Source organism: Acomys russatus, chromosome 23 (genome assembly GCF_903995435.1).
Source record: "Acomys russatus chromosome 23, mAcoRus1.1, whole genome shotgun sequence".
In the NCBI taxonomy this organism is placed as follows: Eukaryota; Metazoa; Chordata; class Mammalia; order Rodentia; family Muridae; genus Acomys; species Acomys russatus.
In genome coordinates, this window is record NC_067159.1 from 36,848,891 (window position 1) to 36,868,394 (window position 19,504).

Here is a 19,504-nt window from a genome sequence, read left to right on the forward strand (position 1 = left end):
GTTAACTGCTCAACCATAGTCTCCAAATCCAGAATTTTAAGAGAGCATTTCAAAATATTAGGTATACCATTGGCAGGATTACTTCAAGGACAAGAAACCAATTAAGAAAATACCACAGAAGAGCCCTTGTAAAGGAACTTGCAAGTCTCAGTTCCACAGAACTGAAGGAGGAGATTTTCCCAGTCGGTTTGTTCAGCCTCGCCATCTGCTTTTCCCAGCAGTCCCACAGGGTGGACTATAAATACGTGCGCTAGAAAGAAGCTCATAGCCACTTCTATGGAATCTCCTTTCATAGAAGGGGAAGCTGAACCTGGGATGGTTAAGTGACTTTGTCATCTCTGGGCCAAGTAAAGGTCAGACCTAGAGTCTAATGACGTTTTATCACAGCAACTACTACTTTTTGGGAAAACAGTCCAAAAGCAGTGTTGCACATGAACACTGCATTAATAGTGCCACTGCTAACAGCTGGGGATTTTGCAGCACAGAGAGACATCTGCCCAGCCTCTGCCGACCTTTCCTGTGCCATGCCTTGAAAACGCCTCATTCTGGATTTCTGGGTTCTCTGGAAACTGCCCACATTTAGCTTGGTCATGTCTTTTATAACGTCAAACGCAACTGTTCTTCTCCGTCCTGACCTCCAGCTTTTCTGACTGAAAACTCATTGTGGCCTTCCTTTGTGTTAGTGCACAACCATCCCTCACTTGGGTATTTTAACTGTCACCCCTGACCTTCCTGTCCCCAAGAAGTACTTGTAAGATGTGGTCAGTGAAGGACTCTAGAGGGGTAGAGGTCAGGGTGGGTGATGCTGGCAACGAGAGGGCAAGGCTTTGAATCAGTCTAATGCTGCACTTGATGGGACCTAATGTATTGTTATCCTTTTTAGTTATGTTGGCGCCCCCGTGGTAACTTATAACCCTAAAACCTCAGTTTCAGGGATCTGACCCCCTTCGCCCAAGCCTCTTCAGGCCTTGGCATGCATGTGTTCACAGACATACACACAGGCAAAACACTGGTGCCTACACATTAGAAAAATAAAAGATTTTTTTTTTAAATTCAGAAAGTTAATAAAACAAGATTATCCATAATTAAGAGATCTAATATAACAACTTGATTGCAATATATGCATGACAGTCGCGCTTTCATTGGAGCTCAGTGGCCACTTCTAACCCTTACATTTTTTTTTGCTTTCTATGGAGCTTTGTTTGCATTTGTATTCATGGTGACCTAGAGGGTGTGTGCTTAAAGTTTGTGTATGATGAAATGAAGACTTCAGTGAGCACCATCCTCTCACTCAGGTATTAGCAAGCTCCTTTTCTGCTGGGATGGAGTACTGAGGAAGCTGGGCCTTTCTTATTGAACTTTTCTGATTCAGGAGAGGCCCCCTGGGAACCAAAGTTTGCTTCTAGGCTCACATCCTGCCATAGGTAGCCTGCATGTTCTTCTTCTCAGCATTCTGTACCAGCAAAGACAACACTATTTTAAAGGTATATTTCAAGAGATGGACTCCATTTTCCCTCCTATTTTCAGAGGGCAAGGGCTTCAGGTAAGGCAGTGATTTCACATTGCCTTGTATGGACAGAAGGATCTAGAAAAAAACCTCAGGATGGGGAGGAAGGAAGTAGGCCAGCCATGGAACTCAGCTGATCCAGCAGCAGGGGAGGTCATACCTCAGAAAGAAACATGGACACTCACTCAGAAATTCTTTCCAAATGGTTCCACCACATCAGGTCCTTGGTCATCGTCACCGTGTGCCCACTGTGGGCCTCGGTGCACCTGTACCTCTGTAGTTCCCAACCTTAGCTAGGACCCTGCTGCTGGTGGCAGTCCTGCTGCTGGCCTCCTCCCCAGCCTCACTCCCTCTGACACAGACATCTCTGACTTTATCGGGGCCTAGTCCTTTGTGTACCCTCCAAAGTCACAGAGCTCACAGAACAGAGGTACCAAGCACCATGCTGCCTCTTTTCAGAGCCTCCTCCCGCTTGAGTCATGCCTCTGATTGGCCTCCTCCCTGCACTTGACCCCAACTGAAACAGGTTTACACTGAGCTTCTCTTTCACCCTCAGACTTTTCTCCCCTGACACTCTTATCCACCTAACTGTACCATGAACTTCCAAGCTGGAACTCTCCTCCCTTCCCCTCCCCCAAGGCTCAGGTCTGCACAGCTCCACCGTGGCAGTGTCTGCTGGCTGCTCACTCCCAGGCACTGGAACCTTTTCTAACCCTACCCCCTGCTCGCCACTTGACCCCCCCCCCCCCGACTCTTGCATCATTCTGACAATGTCATTCCAGACAGTACTCAGGCAGGTGTAGTCAATGCGAAATCCTTCAGCTGCCACCCAAACACTCTACCCCTGCCTGGGCCTGGCCTCCCTCGCCTCCTCAAGCCTCCCTCAGTTCATACAGCACTCACAGTAACCATTTCTCCCAGGACAAATGCCAGCTGTCACACCTCTGCCCTTTTGTAAACAGAGAGAGCCTTGACTTCTATTCATCTTCAATAACATCCCAAATGGCTTCTCATTGAGGACTTTTTTCAGAGGCCTTTTTAGCGCAAAGGATATGCAGGGCTGTCTCTACCACAGTTTCATACTGTTTGTGGATGCTTCGCTTTGGGTATGTATTATAATTTGAGAACTAGAGTTTCCACTCAACGGTAGAACATCTGTCTAACATCTTCAAGGCCCAGAGAATAGGATGTCTAGCACTTCAGAAAATATCTTAATTTGCACTTTAGCTATAGTCCACCTTCCCTGATGTGTCCTTTGTGAGGAACGTATAGTGATTATCTCATTTTATAGTTCTGTGCTGTATGGTGGCTGAGTTTTCTGTTTAATGCTTGAGGGCTGCTGAGTAGCCAAAAGAAACATTACTTTTGTCTTCCTCCCTCCCTCCCTCCCTCCACATTTCCTTCCCTTCCTCCCTCCCTCACTCTGCACATCCTGCAGCATGCCTGTGGAGGTCCAAGGACATCTTTTAGCAGTTAGATCTCTCCTTTCACCACACAGACTTGGGGATCAGAGTCAGGTCATCAGGGGGTGGCAGCAAGTGCTTTTGCCCACTGAGCCATCTTGCTGGCTCGATACTAGATTTTAATATTCCAAGATAAGTTGTCAAATGTCTGACTCTCACACAGGTTTGGCAGCAATAACAGTCTCATAAACGCCTGGGGCTAATTCTATGACCTCAATATATTACCTTCTCTGTCTCTAAAAATAAGCACCACACGCCCAGGCCACTTCTAGGAGGTTGTATGAAGGAGGCAACCTACTGATCTTTCAGAACAACCACAAGAGTCTAAACAGCCCCTGGTACCTTTGATTTCAGGATAGTAGAGGAAGGGTTTCGGTTCACTAGTTTCCAAATCCGATTTCCTCCGAAGCTGAACAAATACGGAAGCTGGTTTTGTAATGTTGACATCCTTATACTTTGGTGTTTTGAAGACAATGGCAAACTGCAGAGTACAAAAGACCCAAGCATTGGTGTAGGACGTGGCGGTGAGTACCAGGCACATCCTGAATGCAGACATTCATATTCTAAGCTTAAATGGAGTGTGCTAAAACCCAGCACCTGGAGAAAGTTCCAGTCAGAATGTTATTCCCATACTTATGATATTGCTTCCATTATTTCTCTTTCAAATCAGCCCTACAAGCCTCATTCACAGCAGCACAAGAAGGACTGGGCATGAAAGCTGATGGACCCAGAGTACCACTGTCAGCCTGCAGCCATCAATGCCAACAGAAAAGTAGTGTTGTGCTGGAGGCGTGATATGCTGATTTGGGGGTAGTGCTGGCATAGCTAGGAACTGTACACACTCAGATTCATTTTCTATGTGTATATTCATAAGGATCAAGATTTCATAAACTATAGGAGAAACACACAGTGGCACACTGTTGTTTTTAAGCAAAATCCCAAACATCTGATTTTACTAATAAAGACTCAGGAGTTGGATGTTGGGTGAAAGCCTGCTAGCTCAGAGAGGCAGAGAGGCAGAGAAAGTACCCAGCTGACCTTCCTACTCACCTGACATTCCAGAAGGAAAAAGCCTTTTCTCCTTCTCCACGCTGTCTTAAATAGTCTCAACTCAATGTCCCTCCTTACTACTTCCTGCACATCTATCAATCCTCTGGACTTCCTCTCACTCTCTATGGTATTTCCCATGTTCACTTCCTGTCAACTGGTTGCTTGCCCTGCCTCTTGACCCAGGGTTGACTTTATTTAATCCTTAAAGGTGTGTGCTAGTGCTGAGCCACACAACAACCAGAAACAGGGTTTCCCAGTTCACAATCTCAGGGTTCAAAGTGTGATCAAATATCCTGCAACAGCATACACTGACAATTCTCCTTTCCTTCGTATCTCCCATTCGCTCATGCACTTCTTTTGTGTGGATTCCTAGCGGGATCTGCTGTTATTTTCTCGGGCTTCCTGTGCATGTGAACGCAGAATTGTTTTTACATATAGTATCTTAGCATTCTATTTTGAGGATAAACTATTTTAGCATTCTATTTTGAGGTCTCTGTTCATTTAGAGCCTCCTTTTCCAGTTACTGCATGATATTCCATCACGTAGGCACACCCATTATCTAATTAGAAACTTACTGGTTAATATTTGGTTTGGTACCAACTTTTTGAGAACACCATTTCTCAGTCACTAGCAAAGAGTGACCGTTACTGTGGTGGCTCAGCATCTTCATATCATCCCTGGTCATATAATCAGCCCGGGGACCCAGGCCCATCAGGATGGCATTAGCCTCAGCCCTTCACATTTTTTCAGCACAGTTCCTTTTTAACAGGCTTTGCCATGTGTTCAATATTTAAACATTTTCTTGGAGAGGACCTGAGGCACCATGCCAGGCTCTCAGAGTCAGCATTCTAGCGGCACCTTGCCCGCAGCTCTATGTGAGGGTACTTGTCTGGAAGAGCCATAAAAATAGCATTGCTGTATGGGTGTTAAAGAGCCTTACGATGGTTTATTTTTTAATATGTGGAAATTAAGCACGGAACTTCACCAAGGCAGAACACATACTAAAATAATCCGCAATAATAACACACCTACCTGTCTATGAACATCTGTGGGGGAAAAGTCCCCAAATCCTTCCCAAATGCCACCGTTTTCTTCCTCTTCATAAAACCGAATCTGGATGTCATCTAGAAACAGTCACATTCAGGCATGTGATTGCAATGAGTGCAACAATGCTGCTGAGCATGGCATCTACAGTCACGTTCAGGCATGTGATTGCAATGAGTGCAACAATGCTGCTGAGCATGGCATCTACAAACAGTCATGTTCAGGCATGTGCTTGCACTGGGTGCAACAATGCTGCTGAGCATGCCAGCAAGCACAGTTAGCACACAGCTCTACCTCATATAAATGTAAATGTTTCAAAAAGAATTAATACCAGGAGATTTGCACCATTTAAAGTTTTCACAGATCACCAACTCTTTACACGCTGTTTACCCCAGGAATGAGAGCTACTACTTATTCATAGTGGCGAAGTATTAGATTTACCCGCTCAAATAAGCTTTGTTCCAGTCAACACAGGAACTTCCTGCTTCTTCACTCTTAAGCCATCCACCTTCTCTCGAATAGGAAGGCTGATGGAAGATCAGATCCCGTAGGTGTGACTCAGCCCAATGTGGAGATGTACACCATAACCCTTGACATAAATGGTGCTTCTCACACAGCAGATGCTCTCTTAAGTGCTTTATGCATAAATATTAGCTCGTCTATTCCTCAGACCAGATCTAGGATGTAGGTATACTGATGCTGCCCTCACTTTGCAGTGGAGAATCTGGAGTCTACTGGTGTGTGCCCGTGCACGTGCGTGGGCGTACACGTGTATGCTAAGTGCATACAGAAGAGGTCATTGGCCCTCTCCTTCCATCATGTGGTTACTGGGGATTGAACTCAGGTTGTCAGGCTTGGCAGCAAGTGCCTTTACTTCCTGAGCCATCTTGTCAGTCCCTGAGAGTATCTTAAGTAGCTTATCCGAGGTGGAGTAGCTGATAAAGGAAGGAACCAGAATGTAAACACACAGATGCAGCATCCTAGCTCCTGCATGCTCTACTGTACTACCTCCCTATACTACGTCAGGACTCCCTAATAAGCATCTGAGTTAAACACTTTGGTGGCCATGTCCTCTTGTGATGGAACTAGATGACATTGTTTTCCACTCTCTAGTCATAGGCCCTAGCTCTGCAGAACTGTGACATGGAGTCTAGGACAGCATTTCCTGGACTTTACTCAGCTCATATCAGAGGCCACACTGCTGGCTAGTGGAAGCAGATACTTCTATTTGGATATAATTTTAGACACGTTGGATTGAATAAACCATTTCATTGTTTTCTGGTCCAGTCCTTTGCCTTTGGGTAGTTCTATCTCAGACTTAGTAGAACAGGACACCTGTCATTTTCCTTGTCTGACCATCTGTCTCCCACCTCCAGTCTTTTTATTTTACTTACATATGTGACAGGGAACTGCAGCTGTATTATGATACTAACATTTAATTTATCATGTTTTTATTTTAGTAGTGCAGTGTGGAGGAAATTCTAAGTCACTGCACATGCTGATCATTTGTAGCTCTTCTCACAAGGTTTTCTGCCCTTTGCAGGCACCTCTACATGACCACCAACACCATGGTTCCCAGAGGAGGCTAAGAGCATCTGAAATCTCAGAGCCAGGAGACCATAGCTTAGTGACAAGTTATATTCACTTTCTGGTGACATCTTTTGCTAGGAAGTCTTCCAATTCAGGGGAGGGCATGAGGAGGTCCAGAGCACTCAGTTTGGGGACAGCGTGGCATTCTGGATATAGCCTCCTGACAGTAAGAACTGGTCGTAGGACAGTCGCACCACATCTCTCTGAAGTGTGGTCTGTTATTTCTGGTTGTTTCTCCCAGGGCAGAGTCTGCAGAGCACAGATTGCCACCCAAGGGTGGGTTTTGACTCCACCTTTTTAACCAGGCCACACTAGCATGGGCCCCTAGGCCCTCAGATACCCCAGGTTCATTAGGGACAGTAGTGAGAGGATGGTATGGTCAAGCCACTGTAGCAGAATGGAACAACCAATCTCCTAAGGGCTCCAATGTTAAGATATTTCAGTGTAATGATAAATATTAAAAATTAAATACAAATAATTTTGCCCATGGAATGTGCAGGCTCTGGAAAGGAGTATGACTTTGGTTCAGTGGGTTGGGTGTAGACTGATACCAATTATGCTGGTATTCGTTTTTTTATGTCAAATTGACCCAAGCCAGAGTCATTTGGGAAAAGGGAACTTCAAATGAGAAAAATGTCCCTAGCAGACTGGCCCACAGTGCATTTTTTGATTGGTAATTAATATGAGAAGGCCCACCTCACTATGGGCAGAGCCACCCCTGGGCTCTGGGTCCTGGGTGTGAAGGCAAGGCAGAGCAAGCCGTGAGGAGCAAGCCAGTAGGCAGTACTCCTCCACGGCCTCTGCATCAGATCCTGCCTCCAGCTTCTTGTTCTGAGCTGACTTCCCTGGATTATGATGATAAACTGAGAGCTGAGCCCTCTCCTCCCCAAGTGACTTCTGATCATAATGTTTATCATAGTGACAGAAACCCGACGACACCAGTCTAAGCAAACTTGTTTAAAACTAAACAATATTTACTTATAGTTTTTATTTAAAACAAAGATTGGGAAAGTAACTACCCCTTCAGTTTTTATAAATTTCCCAATCTTGCAGTATGGGGCGATGGTAAAAGTTGAGAACTTCTCAAAGCACAAAATGGGGGAAATTTGCCGAGCACCCTGTGTGTGCCATCCTTCCCTTTTCTACTTGGCGTCACAGTGACATGAGAAAGGGACTGGGGAAGCTCGCGCCACGTTACAACACAGCACAGCAAAAACAATCTGTAATTTTATGTCATATAAAACTCAGATCATAACAGCTGCTTTAACTGAGTGCAGGGAACAAAGCTTAGTAAGTGTATCACATGCTGAACAGCTCTTTACTTCTGCGGTGGAGTGAACTACATAGGCAGCCTTTACAGAAGGTTTTACACTCGGGAATGTTTTTAAGACGTCCCACAACAAAAGGAGAACCCTCCTGGTCCACCGTGAGCAACTCAGAGATGACCGTGACTCAGAGATGACCGTGACAACTACACCCCGCATCTGGAGACAGGGTGTGCACGTACCTTTCTGAACTTTGTCACAGAGAAGATAAATTTCCTCCCCTCCGGTCACACATCCTGCTGTTCTGTCCATTCTCACGATTTTCAGGTTGGACGCATTGGGGGCCTCTGATCAAGGGGAGAAAGCAATGCACATCATTGTTAGGGTCAGCTTTGCGCGGTTTGGATGGGTGAGCTCACTCCTACTGTTTTCACAAAGACACACACAGAGCAAGAAAGGCCTTCAGGGTCTTTGGAACACTTCTTGGGTCTAGGCCACTCATCATCCCCCAAATAGGTGAGGCGGAAGGGAGCAGGTGAGGAGGGAATAGCTCCCCTCTAACACAGGTTGGCATGGAAGGAAAAAGCTTCCTTTCCTTCCAGAATTGCCAGATCAGCGGCTGGTTTCATGCTAACTTTATGCCACTTACAGAATGCTTTAAAAAGTTCAGAAAAGCACGTTCTTAAAACTGCTTTTTTTTTTTAATTCTGCAAAGAAAAATGAAGATGCTCTGTTTCCTTTCCACAGACTAAATTAGCATTCGGTGTGGTTGGGGCAGAGCTGCCTGTACCAGTGAGGAGGGCAAAGCTTCCCCCTTTAAAAACTCCAACAGCTGCAGTTCAAGGCTCTCTGTTGGGTAAGACTCTTTCTCATTCAATACACTTTTCACTTCCCTTCACCCTTGCTTAAATCAGACAAATCAACCAGAAGATGGATGTGGAACATGGGGTTTCCTAGGGCATCATATTCTATAACTGTTCAATGTACTGTACTTGAGAGGTTTCTGAATCAACTGTTTATTAAGCCCAGTGTATACCAAACAAAAGAGTTACACAGTAAATGCTACAGGCTACTGAAAACCCTTCACAATTATCTATCTATAGACGGAAAGAGAATTTTGACATACTACTTACTCATTTAGTTACCTTCAAGTTCCTCTTTTAATAGATCTATTACCAAGTAGGGATAAAGGCAGATAAGAATAATATTTGTCTATTTATTACTTTCTCTTCAGGCCTGCCAGGGGCAAACATTAAGGTCGTTTTTAAGGACCAGCAATCTATCCTTGCAGCCATATACTGGCGTGTAAGGAATATAACAGCCCCCTCGGAGGAAATGGTGTCATCTTGGCTGACATGTCTTAAGATGCTTCCTGGACACCAACCCTTTGCCCTAGACTGCAGTACCCACACTTGGAAGACAATAAACTAGAAGCTCAAGGTGGTTAAGCCACTGTGTACAGGCCTTGACCCTGGGTTGTGAGTGACGAGGCGGGGCTGGGGTGCAGCTGCCCTGCCTCAGGACTGGGGACTTACTGCTGTCGTAGATGGCGTCTGATACCACGGGCTCGAGTCTCCGAGTGAAGCTGCCGGTGCTGTCGGGAAGGAAGGCTGTGAACATGAGGCGCACCACACTCAGGTCCATCTCCTTCGTCTGCTGCAGAGCCGCCTGGCGGATGAGCTCCTTCTCCCTGTCTTAGGGCCCACACAGGACAGTGTGTTCACACCCGGGCAGGGCAGAGTGTGAACACCTAACACCGCGTACTTTCAGGAAGCCCAAACAAAGAACATGGCCTCAAAGCCTCCTTTCTCCCCTCCCCCACACCCACTAGTCCCCTCCCTACCAACAAATTACTTTCATGTACTATATACACTCATACACAAATAATCGTACGTATCTGTACAAGATCTAGGATCTAGAAATGAGAGAGACAGTATGTGATGTTTGTCCTTTTTGGTCTGGCTTATTTTACTTGACACAGTGATCTCCAGTTGCACACACTGCCCTGTAAATGATGTTTCTTTTTCTTTTCAATGGCTGGGTAAAACTCCGTGATGAACATATATCATATTTTCTTTATCCATTATCCGTTGATGGAGAGCTAGGGTGATTCTTTAAATGTGAATATAGCTGCAATAAACATGTATGTGCAGGTAAGCATGTATGTATAGTATGCTGACTTCAGAGTTCTGCAAACATATGTAGGAATGTAGAGCTGTGCCATGCGGCAGTTCCACTTTTAGTTTAGTTCACCCCCCCCCCCCCCCGTGCCCTCCCCTCCCTCCCCTTCCCCCTGCATCTCCACTTTGATTTTCTTACTTTTTTTTGCATTTGTTTGCCACAACACGTGTGTGTAGGTCAGAGGGCACCCTGCGCAGGGCAGGGGGGAGGGGGGAGGGAGGGTTCTGGGGGGGGAGTTGGAGTTCTCTCCTTCCACTATGTGGGTCCTGGGGGCTGAGTTCAGGCCAGCAGGCTCTGTGTGAACTACCTGCTGAGACATCTGCTATACCCAGCTGAGGATGACCTTGAACTCCAAGTGTGAGCTACACTATCTCCTTTTAAGGAGCACTGGGAATCAAACCCAGGACTTCCTGTGCAATAGGCTAGAACTATACCACCTGAACTGTATGCCAAGTTCTCACTGCTTGTTTTCTTAATGGCTGCCACTCCGACTGGAGGGAGACGGGATCTCAAAGCAGTTTTAATGACCAAGGATATAAAACATTTCTTCATGTTTGTTGGCTGTTTGAGAACCCGCCTTTGTTCCTTAGCCCATTTATTATTCACTGGGTTGTTCAGTTTCCTAGAATTTAACTCTGAGCTTTTTTTTTTTTTAATTATAACCTAGATATTGATCTGTCAGCTACACAGCTACGCTCTTTCTCATACTGAAGGTTGTCTCCTCACTCCTTTGTCTCCTTTGCTGAACAGAGCGTTTTAATTTCATTTGCTAGTTCTTGATTTTATTTCCCGAGTTGCTGGAACCCTTTTCGGAAAGCCCTCGCCTACACCGTGACATGTTTTCTGCATGTTTTCCTCTGACAGTTTCAGACCGCTGACACTTACAGTAAGATCTTTGGTCCATGTTGAATTGATTTCGTGCAGGATGGGACGGGGCTCTATCCAGTTTCCTGGCACCACTAGTGGAACAGCCTCCCTTTTCTCTAATGCATATCTTGGCACCTTTCTCAAGTATCAGGTGGTGATAGCTGTGTTTATTCCCAAGTCTCCCATTCCACCAATTCGCACGTCTGTCCAATGCCAGTTCCATGCTGGTTTGGTACCATGGCTCTGCACTTGCGATACTTCTAATAATATTTTTTATTATCCCACAGCTTTGGCTACCTGAGGCCTTTTGTGCTCCTATATGAATGTTAGGATACTTTTTTTCTATTTCCATGAAGAGCACCATCGGGATTTGATGTGGATTGTATTCAATCTATAGACCACACTTGGTAATATTTTTTGAGATATTAATTCTGTCGACTCAGGAGCACGGGAGACCATTCCACCATGTATCTTCTTCTGTTTCTTTTTTCAGTGTCTTAAATTTTTCATTGTGAAGGTCTTTTCACCTGGCTAGTTTAGTGCCAGGAATTTCATTTACTTATTTTGACACTGTTGAGAACGGCTGTGACTATGCTTGGCTGTTACCTTTGCTGATTTCCTCCTCAGGACATTCACTGTCGATAAAGGAAAATATGGAGTTTTGTATATTGATTTGGTATCCCTGATATTTTATCATATCTAAGCCTTTCCAGTGGACTTTTGAGGGTCTCACTTATAGAATTATATTGTCTGCAAACAGAGACATTTTGACCTCTTCATTTCCTATTTGTGTGATTTTTTTAATTCCATTCTCCTGTCTTATCACTTTAGCTAAGTTTTTAAGCACCACGTTGAGTAGAGTGCACAAAGGGACACCTTGTCTTACTCCACTTTCAAATATTCCTTTCAAAGGAAATATTTTCAGTTTTCTCCCTTTCAGGTAATACTGGCTATAGTCTATTGTATATAGCCTTTAGTATATTGAGGTATAATTCTCCTATTTCTAATTTTTTTTAAAATCACAAAGGAATGTTGTGCTCTGTCCAAAGCCTTTGCATTTATTTAGATGACATGTAATTTCTGTTCTCAAGTCTATTTATGCCTTACATTTATTGGTTTTCATATGTGGAACCATGCTTTATTCTAAAAATGAAGCCAACTTGGTAACTGTCAACAATTTAATGTGTTGATGAATTTGGTTTATATCATTTTAATGGGAACTGATGAGTCCACATTCATCAAAAATATTGGCTCGTTCTTTTCTCTTTTTCTGTTGCACGTTCATCGAGTTTGGTATAAAAGGTAACGCTGGCTTCAGGAGATAAGTTTGGTAATGTTCCTTTCCTTCCTAGTATATGGGACTGTTTAAGGGGAATTCGTGTTAATTCCTCAAAGACCTGGTAGAATTCAGCTGTGGTTCCACTTAGGACTGAGCCTTTTCTAGTTTGGAGACATTTTGTTACTGCTTCCATTTTATTGCTTGTTTTAGGTCTGTGTAAGTTGTTTATATCTTTAAAATTTAGTGTTGGCAGGTCAAATGTATCTGTGAATTTCTGTAAGATTTTCTAATTTATTGGAATATGTTTTCAAACCATGCCCTACTGAATCTCTGAATTTTACCAGCACCTCTGGAAACATTCCCCTGATTTTCATCTTTAATTTTAATAATTTGGCTTTTCTTTTTCCTTGTGGTTATTTTAGCCTGAAATTCTTCAAGCTGTTGGTAAAAATTTGTATAACAGTCCCATTACATTGTTTAATTAAAGCCAATAGTGGAAACTTGCATTTTCTCTGGAGCATTGTAACACTGTCTTCTCCCATCCTCTCCCCATTCTACTCGCCTACTTCTGTTACACCAGAGCGTGGGCACACACTGAGCGTGAGCACACACAGGACACGAGGGAGCAGAGTGGATATGCCTACAATACATCATTGCTGTGTGGAGAAAGGTGAGAACGAAGTGGGCCAAGTCTTTGTGGCGAGGCTGTTCTTCTTCCAGGGTGCCGGGTGAAAAAGGACTGACTCAATCGCACCGAGCTCCTTCCCTCCGGCAGACTGGTGTGCTCACAGTTGCACGTTAAGAGAGAAGGCCTTAAGCGAGGCTGGTAAGGTTTGCTCACCTGTGAGCTGCCGGTCTCCTCCACCTTCTGCTTGTAGATAGGCAAGGTCAGAATGCACCAGAAGTCCAGGGTTGTAGCCCCGTATACATGCCTCTGTCATTCGTGCTTCCAGGGTTTCAAATACCTTTTTCTTAGTCACATGAAGTATTCCCAGGTTTGCAAAGCTGGAGGAAAGCAGTAAAGAGTAGCAGCAAAAAGAGCAAAAAGTTAGGCGGCCATGACTGGCGAGTGGGCTTCAGTTCAGAAAAGAGCACTTTGAAAAAATACACATGCACTCAGCATCTTACACAGACCCAAGTTAGATGCGTATCAGCATCTGGGATTCTGTGTTATGAGGGCGATATACGGCATACCGCACTGTTGGCAGGGCTGTGATGCTCCGTGTACTCAGCTCATTAGCATGTCTGCAGAGAGCCCTATACTGAGACTCGCCACATGTGGGTCAGGCCAGGTTAAACCGGGTGAGTAGATTAGATGGTGGTGAACTTGAAGCCCCTTGGGTCTCAGAGCATATTCGATGCCAAATCACAAGGGTATGGGGTGCATTTGCATATATGTGTTACTAAGGAAAGTTCATGAGGCTTTACTCTGCTTTCACACAATGTGCATGCTATCACGATGACAGACAGCAAGCAAGTACTTTTCACAGTGTCGCTTACATAGAACTTCATGTAACCAAAGGAAAAGAGCCAGGAATGGGGTAGGTGAGATGGTAGGGGAGGCTGAACAGGGAGGACCCTGATAGGATGCTGAAAAGATCACAGCTGAACCAGCCCTGAGGGAGGCAAGAGGAGGAAGTGGATTTTGAATGGTGAATAGCACAGTTGCAGAAATGGTCCCAAGGCAGGACCTCTCTGGTGAGTGTGAAGACCCCAAGGCAGGACCCCTCTGGTGAGTGTGAAGACCCCAAGGCAGGACCTCTCTGGTGAGTATGAAGACCTCAAGGCAGGATCCCTCTGGTGTTTTCAACAGTGGCAGCATGAGGGCTGAGGGAAAGGAGCAGAGTCATAGGTGGCAAATGGATTCAAAGGGAAGAGTTCAGGGCTCAGGTCTCTCAAAGCCATACAGATGTTTGTAAGGACTTTTACTAGGAAAGGAAAATAGGTATTGGTAGAAGGAAGAAAAGATGTGGGCCAGTAAGATGGCTAAGTTAGTAAGGTCACTTTACTGCCAAGCTCAAGGATGTGAGTTCAATACACAGACCCACACAGTAGGAGGAAGGAAGCAACTCCCACAAGTTGTTCTCTGGCCTCTGATGCTGACACACACAGAGATACACACAAAGACAGATAGCCTCCTCCCTGACAATCACATAGACAGAAAGATATAGGCAGACAGAAACACGCATATGCATGCACACGCGCACACACACGTTTACTAAATATAATACAAAATTACAATCAGAGATAGGACAACTTGGCTGCATAAATAAGAACAAGCTACTGTGCCAAGGTTATATAAGCTGGGGAAAGAAAAGAGAAGAGCTGAAGGCTGAAGACACATATACAGAAGCCCAGATGTGGAGTGAGTCACATGGACACACCGAGAAGTAAGGATGCTGTATTTCCACAGCTCCTTCAGGACAGAGATTTCCAGCTCTAGAGCACAGGCTGACACGCGGGTCCTCAGTGAATGCCTGAGGGAGCAGCACAGACAGCTGTGCGCCCCAGCCTGCCAATGTGCTCAGAGGTCCACGCAGGCCTCCAAGAACAACAGCTCTCGAGTCTACCCTTTGGGGCCTCACTCTTGTGCACACCGCCCCCCATGAGGAGAACAGGGCCATCTCCTGAGAACATCAGTGACCAACACCTCAGCTGCGCGCCACATTCTCTCCACGGCACATTCCTATGGCAGCCTAACTTCACATGTGGAGTAAGTCATCATCATGCTTATTTCCTATGTGAGTCATGAAGGAAGGACTTGCCCTAGTAAACAATACACACATCAGTGTCCGCCACAGGCCACAGTGCAGTAGTGCAGACCTAGACTGACCCTCCAGAATTAAATAACCAAAACACATGAGAAAATGGTTGTCAGGCTCCGGGGAACAGGTGACACAGAACAGTGATCCTTAAGAAAAGAGAAGTAAAGTGACTCTTACAATTACCTGGCTTAATGCCCAGGTTGCAAGACGGGAAGCCAGCCAGGGTCCTGCAGCTGCAGAGACAGGCAAAGACTCGAGGTTAAGGAGACTAAGATTTATAGCTAAAGCGCCAGGGATACTCAAAAGGCCACAGGAACATCAGCTGGTTACTGATGTTTGTGAGGAAGCCCATTAAGGTTGAAGAAAAAAAGCTACTGTTCTCATAGACGATACAGGGCTGGACTAAGGAGCCTTAAAATACATGAAGCATCAGATTGAATATTCAGAGGGTATTTCCTTAGTGATGGGGCCAATTCAACCCCAGTTTCAGAGACAGAGACAGAGACAGAGACAGAGAGAAAGACACACACACACACACACACACACACACACACACACACACACACACACGGAGAGAAGGGGGGAGCAGACAAAAAGGCAGTGAACAGAAATTAACAGTTGAAAGTTCTAAGATTTAATAAAAATGTAACTCCAGAGAATACTAAGAAGCTCAGACTTAAGAAGATCGTAACTACAGTCAGTTCTATAACAACTCACACTGCTTAACAACTACTGATGAAGACAAGTCCAAAACACTGCTAGAGAAATGTCACGCACAGCAGAACCAAGGCAAGACACACAGTGAGCTCTTGCTGGAAACAGGTCAAGTCCCAAGACAGTAAATCGACATAAAACCAGGACACAAAAGAACACACTGTCAACTCAGAATCCTTGGCCCTTCAAAAAACACCTTTGGACAGAAAAGATGAAGGAAAGACTTTTCAAACATAAAAACAAGAAGACCCCATCAGCATCAGATCAGCAATACAAGGAAAGTTAAAGGAAGTGATGCAGGCCGGAGGCGGCCATACCAGATAGAAATCTTGACCTATAAAGCAGGGTGAAGAGCAGTGCAAATTCTAATGTGTGCAAATGTAAGAGTCATGTCCCGAATTTATACAAGTTACTTAAAAAGTTTTTTGTTTGTTTTGTCTAGGGAAATAAAAGCCCCACAAAACAAATGTGTTGTGGATTTTATAATGTAAGTAGATGTAAAGTCCATGACATGACAGCACAGGCCTGGAGCAGGGAAGAGAAAGTGTGCCACCCTTAGGTTCACATAACATCTTACGTACAGTGGCACCATCCTAACTGTAGTATTATCAGCCGAGGAAGATTTTTAGAGAAAATAACGTTACCAAGGATGAAAGAAGACTATTTTGTAGTGACAAAAATATCAACTCATCAAGACAGCTTAAGAACCCTAAATATTACACCTGTAATCCCAGCACTCAGGGAGGCAGGCAGAGCTCTATGAGTTCGAGGCCAGCCTGGTCTACAAAGCGAGTCCAGGACAGCCAACGCTACACAGAGAAACTCTGTCTCGGAAAACCAAACCAAACCAAACCAAACCAATCAAACAACAACAACAAAACAAAACAAAAAAAAAAACCCCAAAAACCAATAAACCAAAACAACAACAACAACAACAAAAAACCCAACCTCCTACAAAAAGAATCCTAAATATTTATGCACCTGGTACAAGAAAACTTTACGTTATAGGAAGTAAAAATCTTAAAACAATGAAAGGAAAAAATAGACATAACCTATAAATGTACCAGTGATTTTTAATATCCCTCTCTTAGTAATTGATAGAACAAAAAGTTGTAAGGACATAAGACTAGAACAATACTCTAACTCCTGGACCCAACTGACACTTACAGATTGTCTACTCCACCAGACAGGAGTAAGCATGCTTTTAAAGTAACAGTGGTTTGTTTTTAACCATAAAATAGGCATCAATAACTTGAAAATGATACAAAATTATATAAAACATCTTCCTACCAGAATGGAATTAGATATTAATAGCCAAAAAAAAAAAAAAAAATTTTTTTTTAAGTAAGAATGTGTTTAATCAAGTTTGGAGAGGTAATACTTAGTTGTTGGTACTGAGTTATGGGCACAATAGCAGCTCATTATGATATTCTTGTATTTCAAATATGTTTGAAAATTTAGAATAAAATATCAAAGAAGACGAGAGCAGATTATTGTTAGCACTACAGATATTAGTACATAGGGCATATATGCAATGCTTTAGCCACTTTAGAGAATACTTGGCACTTTTTTGTAAATATCATTTTAGCAGCTTGTGTCCTTGTTATTCTGTTCCTCAATAGTTACCCAAGAGAAATGAAAGCTTAAGCTCATATACAAAGCACCTTATTATCTTCAACACCTGGAAAGAAACCAAGTGCCCTTGACGAGATGAGTGGATGACAGGCGGTGGGCATCAGAGCAGTGCACACACAGAGTACCTGGTGGGAGGCTAGAGCAGGCACCTGTAGCAGCGACACGCAGGCTTTATGTGCATACTCCTGAGTGGGAGGAGGCAGGCTTTAGAAAGCTAGAGGTTGCGTGATTACAATTCTGAAAAGGCAAAACTATATTTACAGGAAATTCATCAATATACGTGAGGACCTTTAGTGGAGTGGAAGGCAAGAAGTGACTATAGAGAGGCAGAAGGAGATTCGGGGGTTCTGAACCATTGCATACTTAATGGCAGCAGCAGCCATATGATTATCAAAATTCACAGAAATGAAAATTTGAGAGGATGAATACTGTAGCAACAACATTTTAAAAACAGAAGGGCCACACCCGCTGGTAAAGGGCTGGAACCACAGCCTTGCTTGTTACTCTCACATTACAACGTGGGAGTCTTTAGACCAGCAACATTAACATTAGCTTAGAACTTACTAAAATTTTGGAGGCTTGATCCAAACCTAGGGAATCAGAACTCTTGTTTCAACAAACCGTTCCGTTAGTGCTGAGGAATCCCGAGGCTGGAGAGCCTGACTGCACTGCTCTGCAAAACCAAACTCTGTGGGACAGAGGCTGGCATCAGCCTCACATAAAGTGACACCGCTGCAATAGGCCAGATGTGGCCACCATCTGGAAGCTGTCAGTGTCGCTGAAGTTTTAATGTGTCTGAGTCCCTGACCCTGGGTTGGGGCTCACAAGTGACCCCTCTTTGGACTTTGTTGTTTCAAGACTTGGATCTTGATTTCACAGGGTTCAAAAGCAGCCCCTGACTCACAGTGCACACCTCAACTTGGAACGGTACCCCTTTACCGAATCCCATATTTGGCCAATCCTCTCCAGTCAGCACCTCTTCTGCCGGCTAATGTTTAGCTACAGGAAATGGCCAATCTCAATTAGTTTGAGTCTGTACAACAGTGATACAATGTAGCAGCTCTGCGGAGGGAGCCCAGAGACTCACCTTTGTGATTTTCTATCTGTACATCCTCTAGATCGCTGGTCCTCAACCTTCCTAATGCTGCAACCCTTTAGTACAATTCCTCATGTCGTGGTGTCCCCAAGTACCAAATTATCTTCGTAGCTATGTCATAATTGTAACTTTGCCACTGTTATGAATCATAATGTGATTTTCTGTGTTTTCCTATGGTCTTAGGCGACCCCTGTGAAAAGGCCATCCTAACCCTAACCCTAACCCTGAGCCACAGGTTGAGAACCACTGCGTTAAGTGCCTATCAACTGCTATATGCTTCATAAATTAGTTGAGAGGGAAAATAAAGAACTGTGTATCTCTTTCAACCCAGGTTGCCAGGAAATAAATAGGGTGTGGTGACTGTTGGTGGACGTGGCCTACAGCAAAGTAGAAAAGCACAGACATTTTCCACCAAGTGAAAAATTTCAAAGAACTAGAATGTTGCTTTAAAAAAAAATTAACATTCTAGGTAAAAAAAAAATACCAAACAGGATTTTTTTTTTTTAAATCAAGAAAGGCAGTGAAGTCTAAGTGAATAAGAAACAAGAAGACCAATAAAAGCTAACTAAAAGTTAAAAAAAAAAAAAACCATAGGGAGGGTAGGGCTGGGAGGAGATGAGGGAGGGGGCTGCAATTGGGATGTTAAGTGAATAAATTAAAAAAAAAAAACCCTTATATTATTGAGAATTCAAACCGAGAAGAAGATATGAAAGGCACTGTAAATAAAGGAGATTATTTTGGTTTTGATGTGTTCAAAGCTGTGTGTCTTCTTGGTGTCGTTTTCACATATCTCGATGCTCTGGATTGGTGCCTTGCTTGTGAATCTACACTCCCGGCCTAATCTGTATTATTGGAAACAGATTATCTTGGTTCTATTTCTAGTATTGACAAGCCTAAGAAATAATTTTGGCTGCCTTCCTAAACTTCTTGCCTACAAGTCAGAACTAAATAAAATAATCGATGTCAAACCACAGAAAGATAGTGGCAAGTCTACTCATGTTATTTTATACCAGTAGCTAATGCTGGCTTGGTCTACAGTGCTAGACAC

At 44.0% G+C, this 19,504-nt stretch overlaps 1 protein-coding gene across 1 annotated transcript in view; it reads right to left on the reverse strand.

Moving 5' to 3' along the window:
• Positions 1–19,504, reverse strand: part of Nfkb1 (nuclear factor kappa B subunit 1) — an 89,864-nt gene that overhangs the window by 25,074 nt on the left and 45,286 nt on the right. Inside the window, exons 7-11 of the mRNA XM_051165985.1 lie at positions 13,088–13,251; positions 9,455–9,613; positions 8,162–8,266; positions 5,053–5,144; positions 3,313–3,451 (exon numbers count right to left, since the gene is read on the reverse strand). Coding sequence (XP_051021942.1) covers positions 3,313–3,451; positions 5,053–5,144; positions 8,162–8,266; positions 9,455–9,613; positions 13,088–13,251 — 659 coding nt within the window. The remainder of the gene's footprint in view (positions 1–3,312; positions 3,452–5,052; positions 5,145–8,161; positions 8,267–9,454; positions 9,614–13,087; positions 13,252–19,504) is intronic.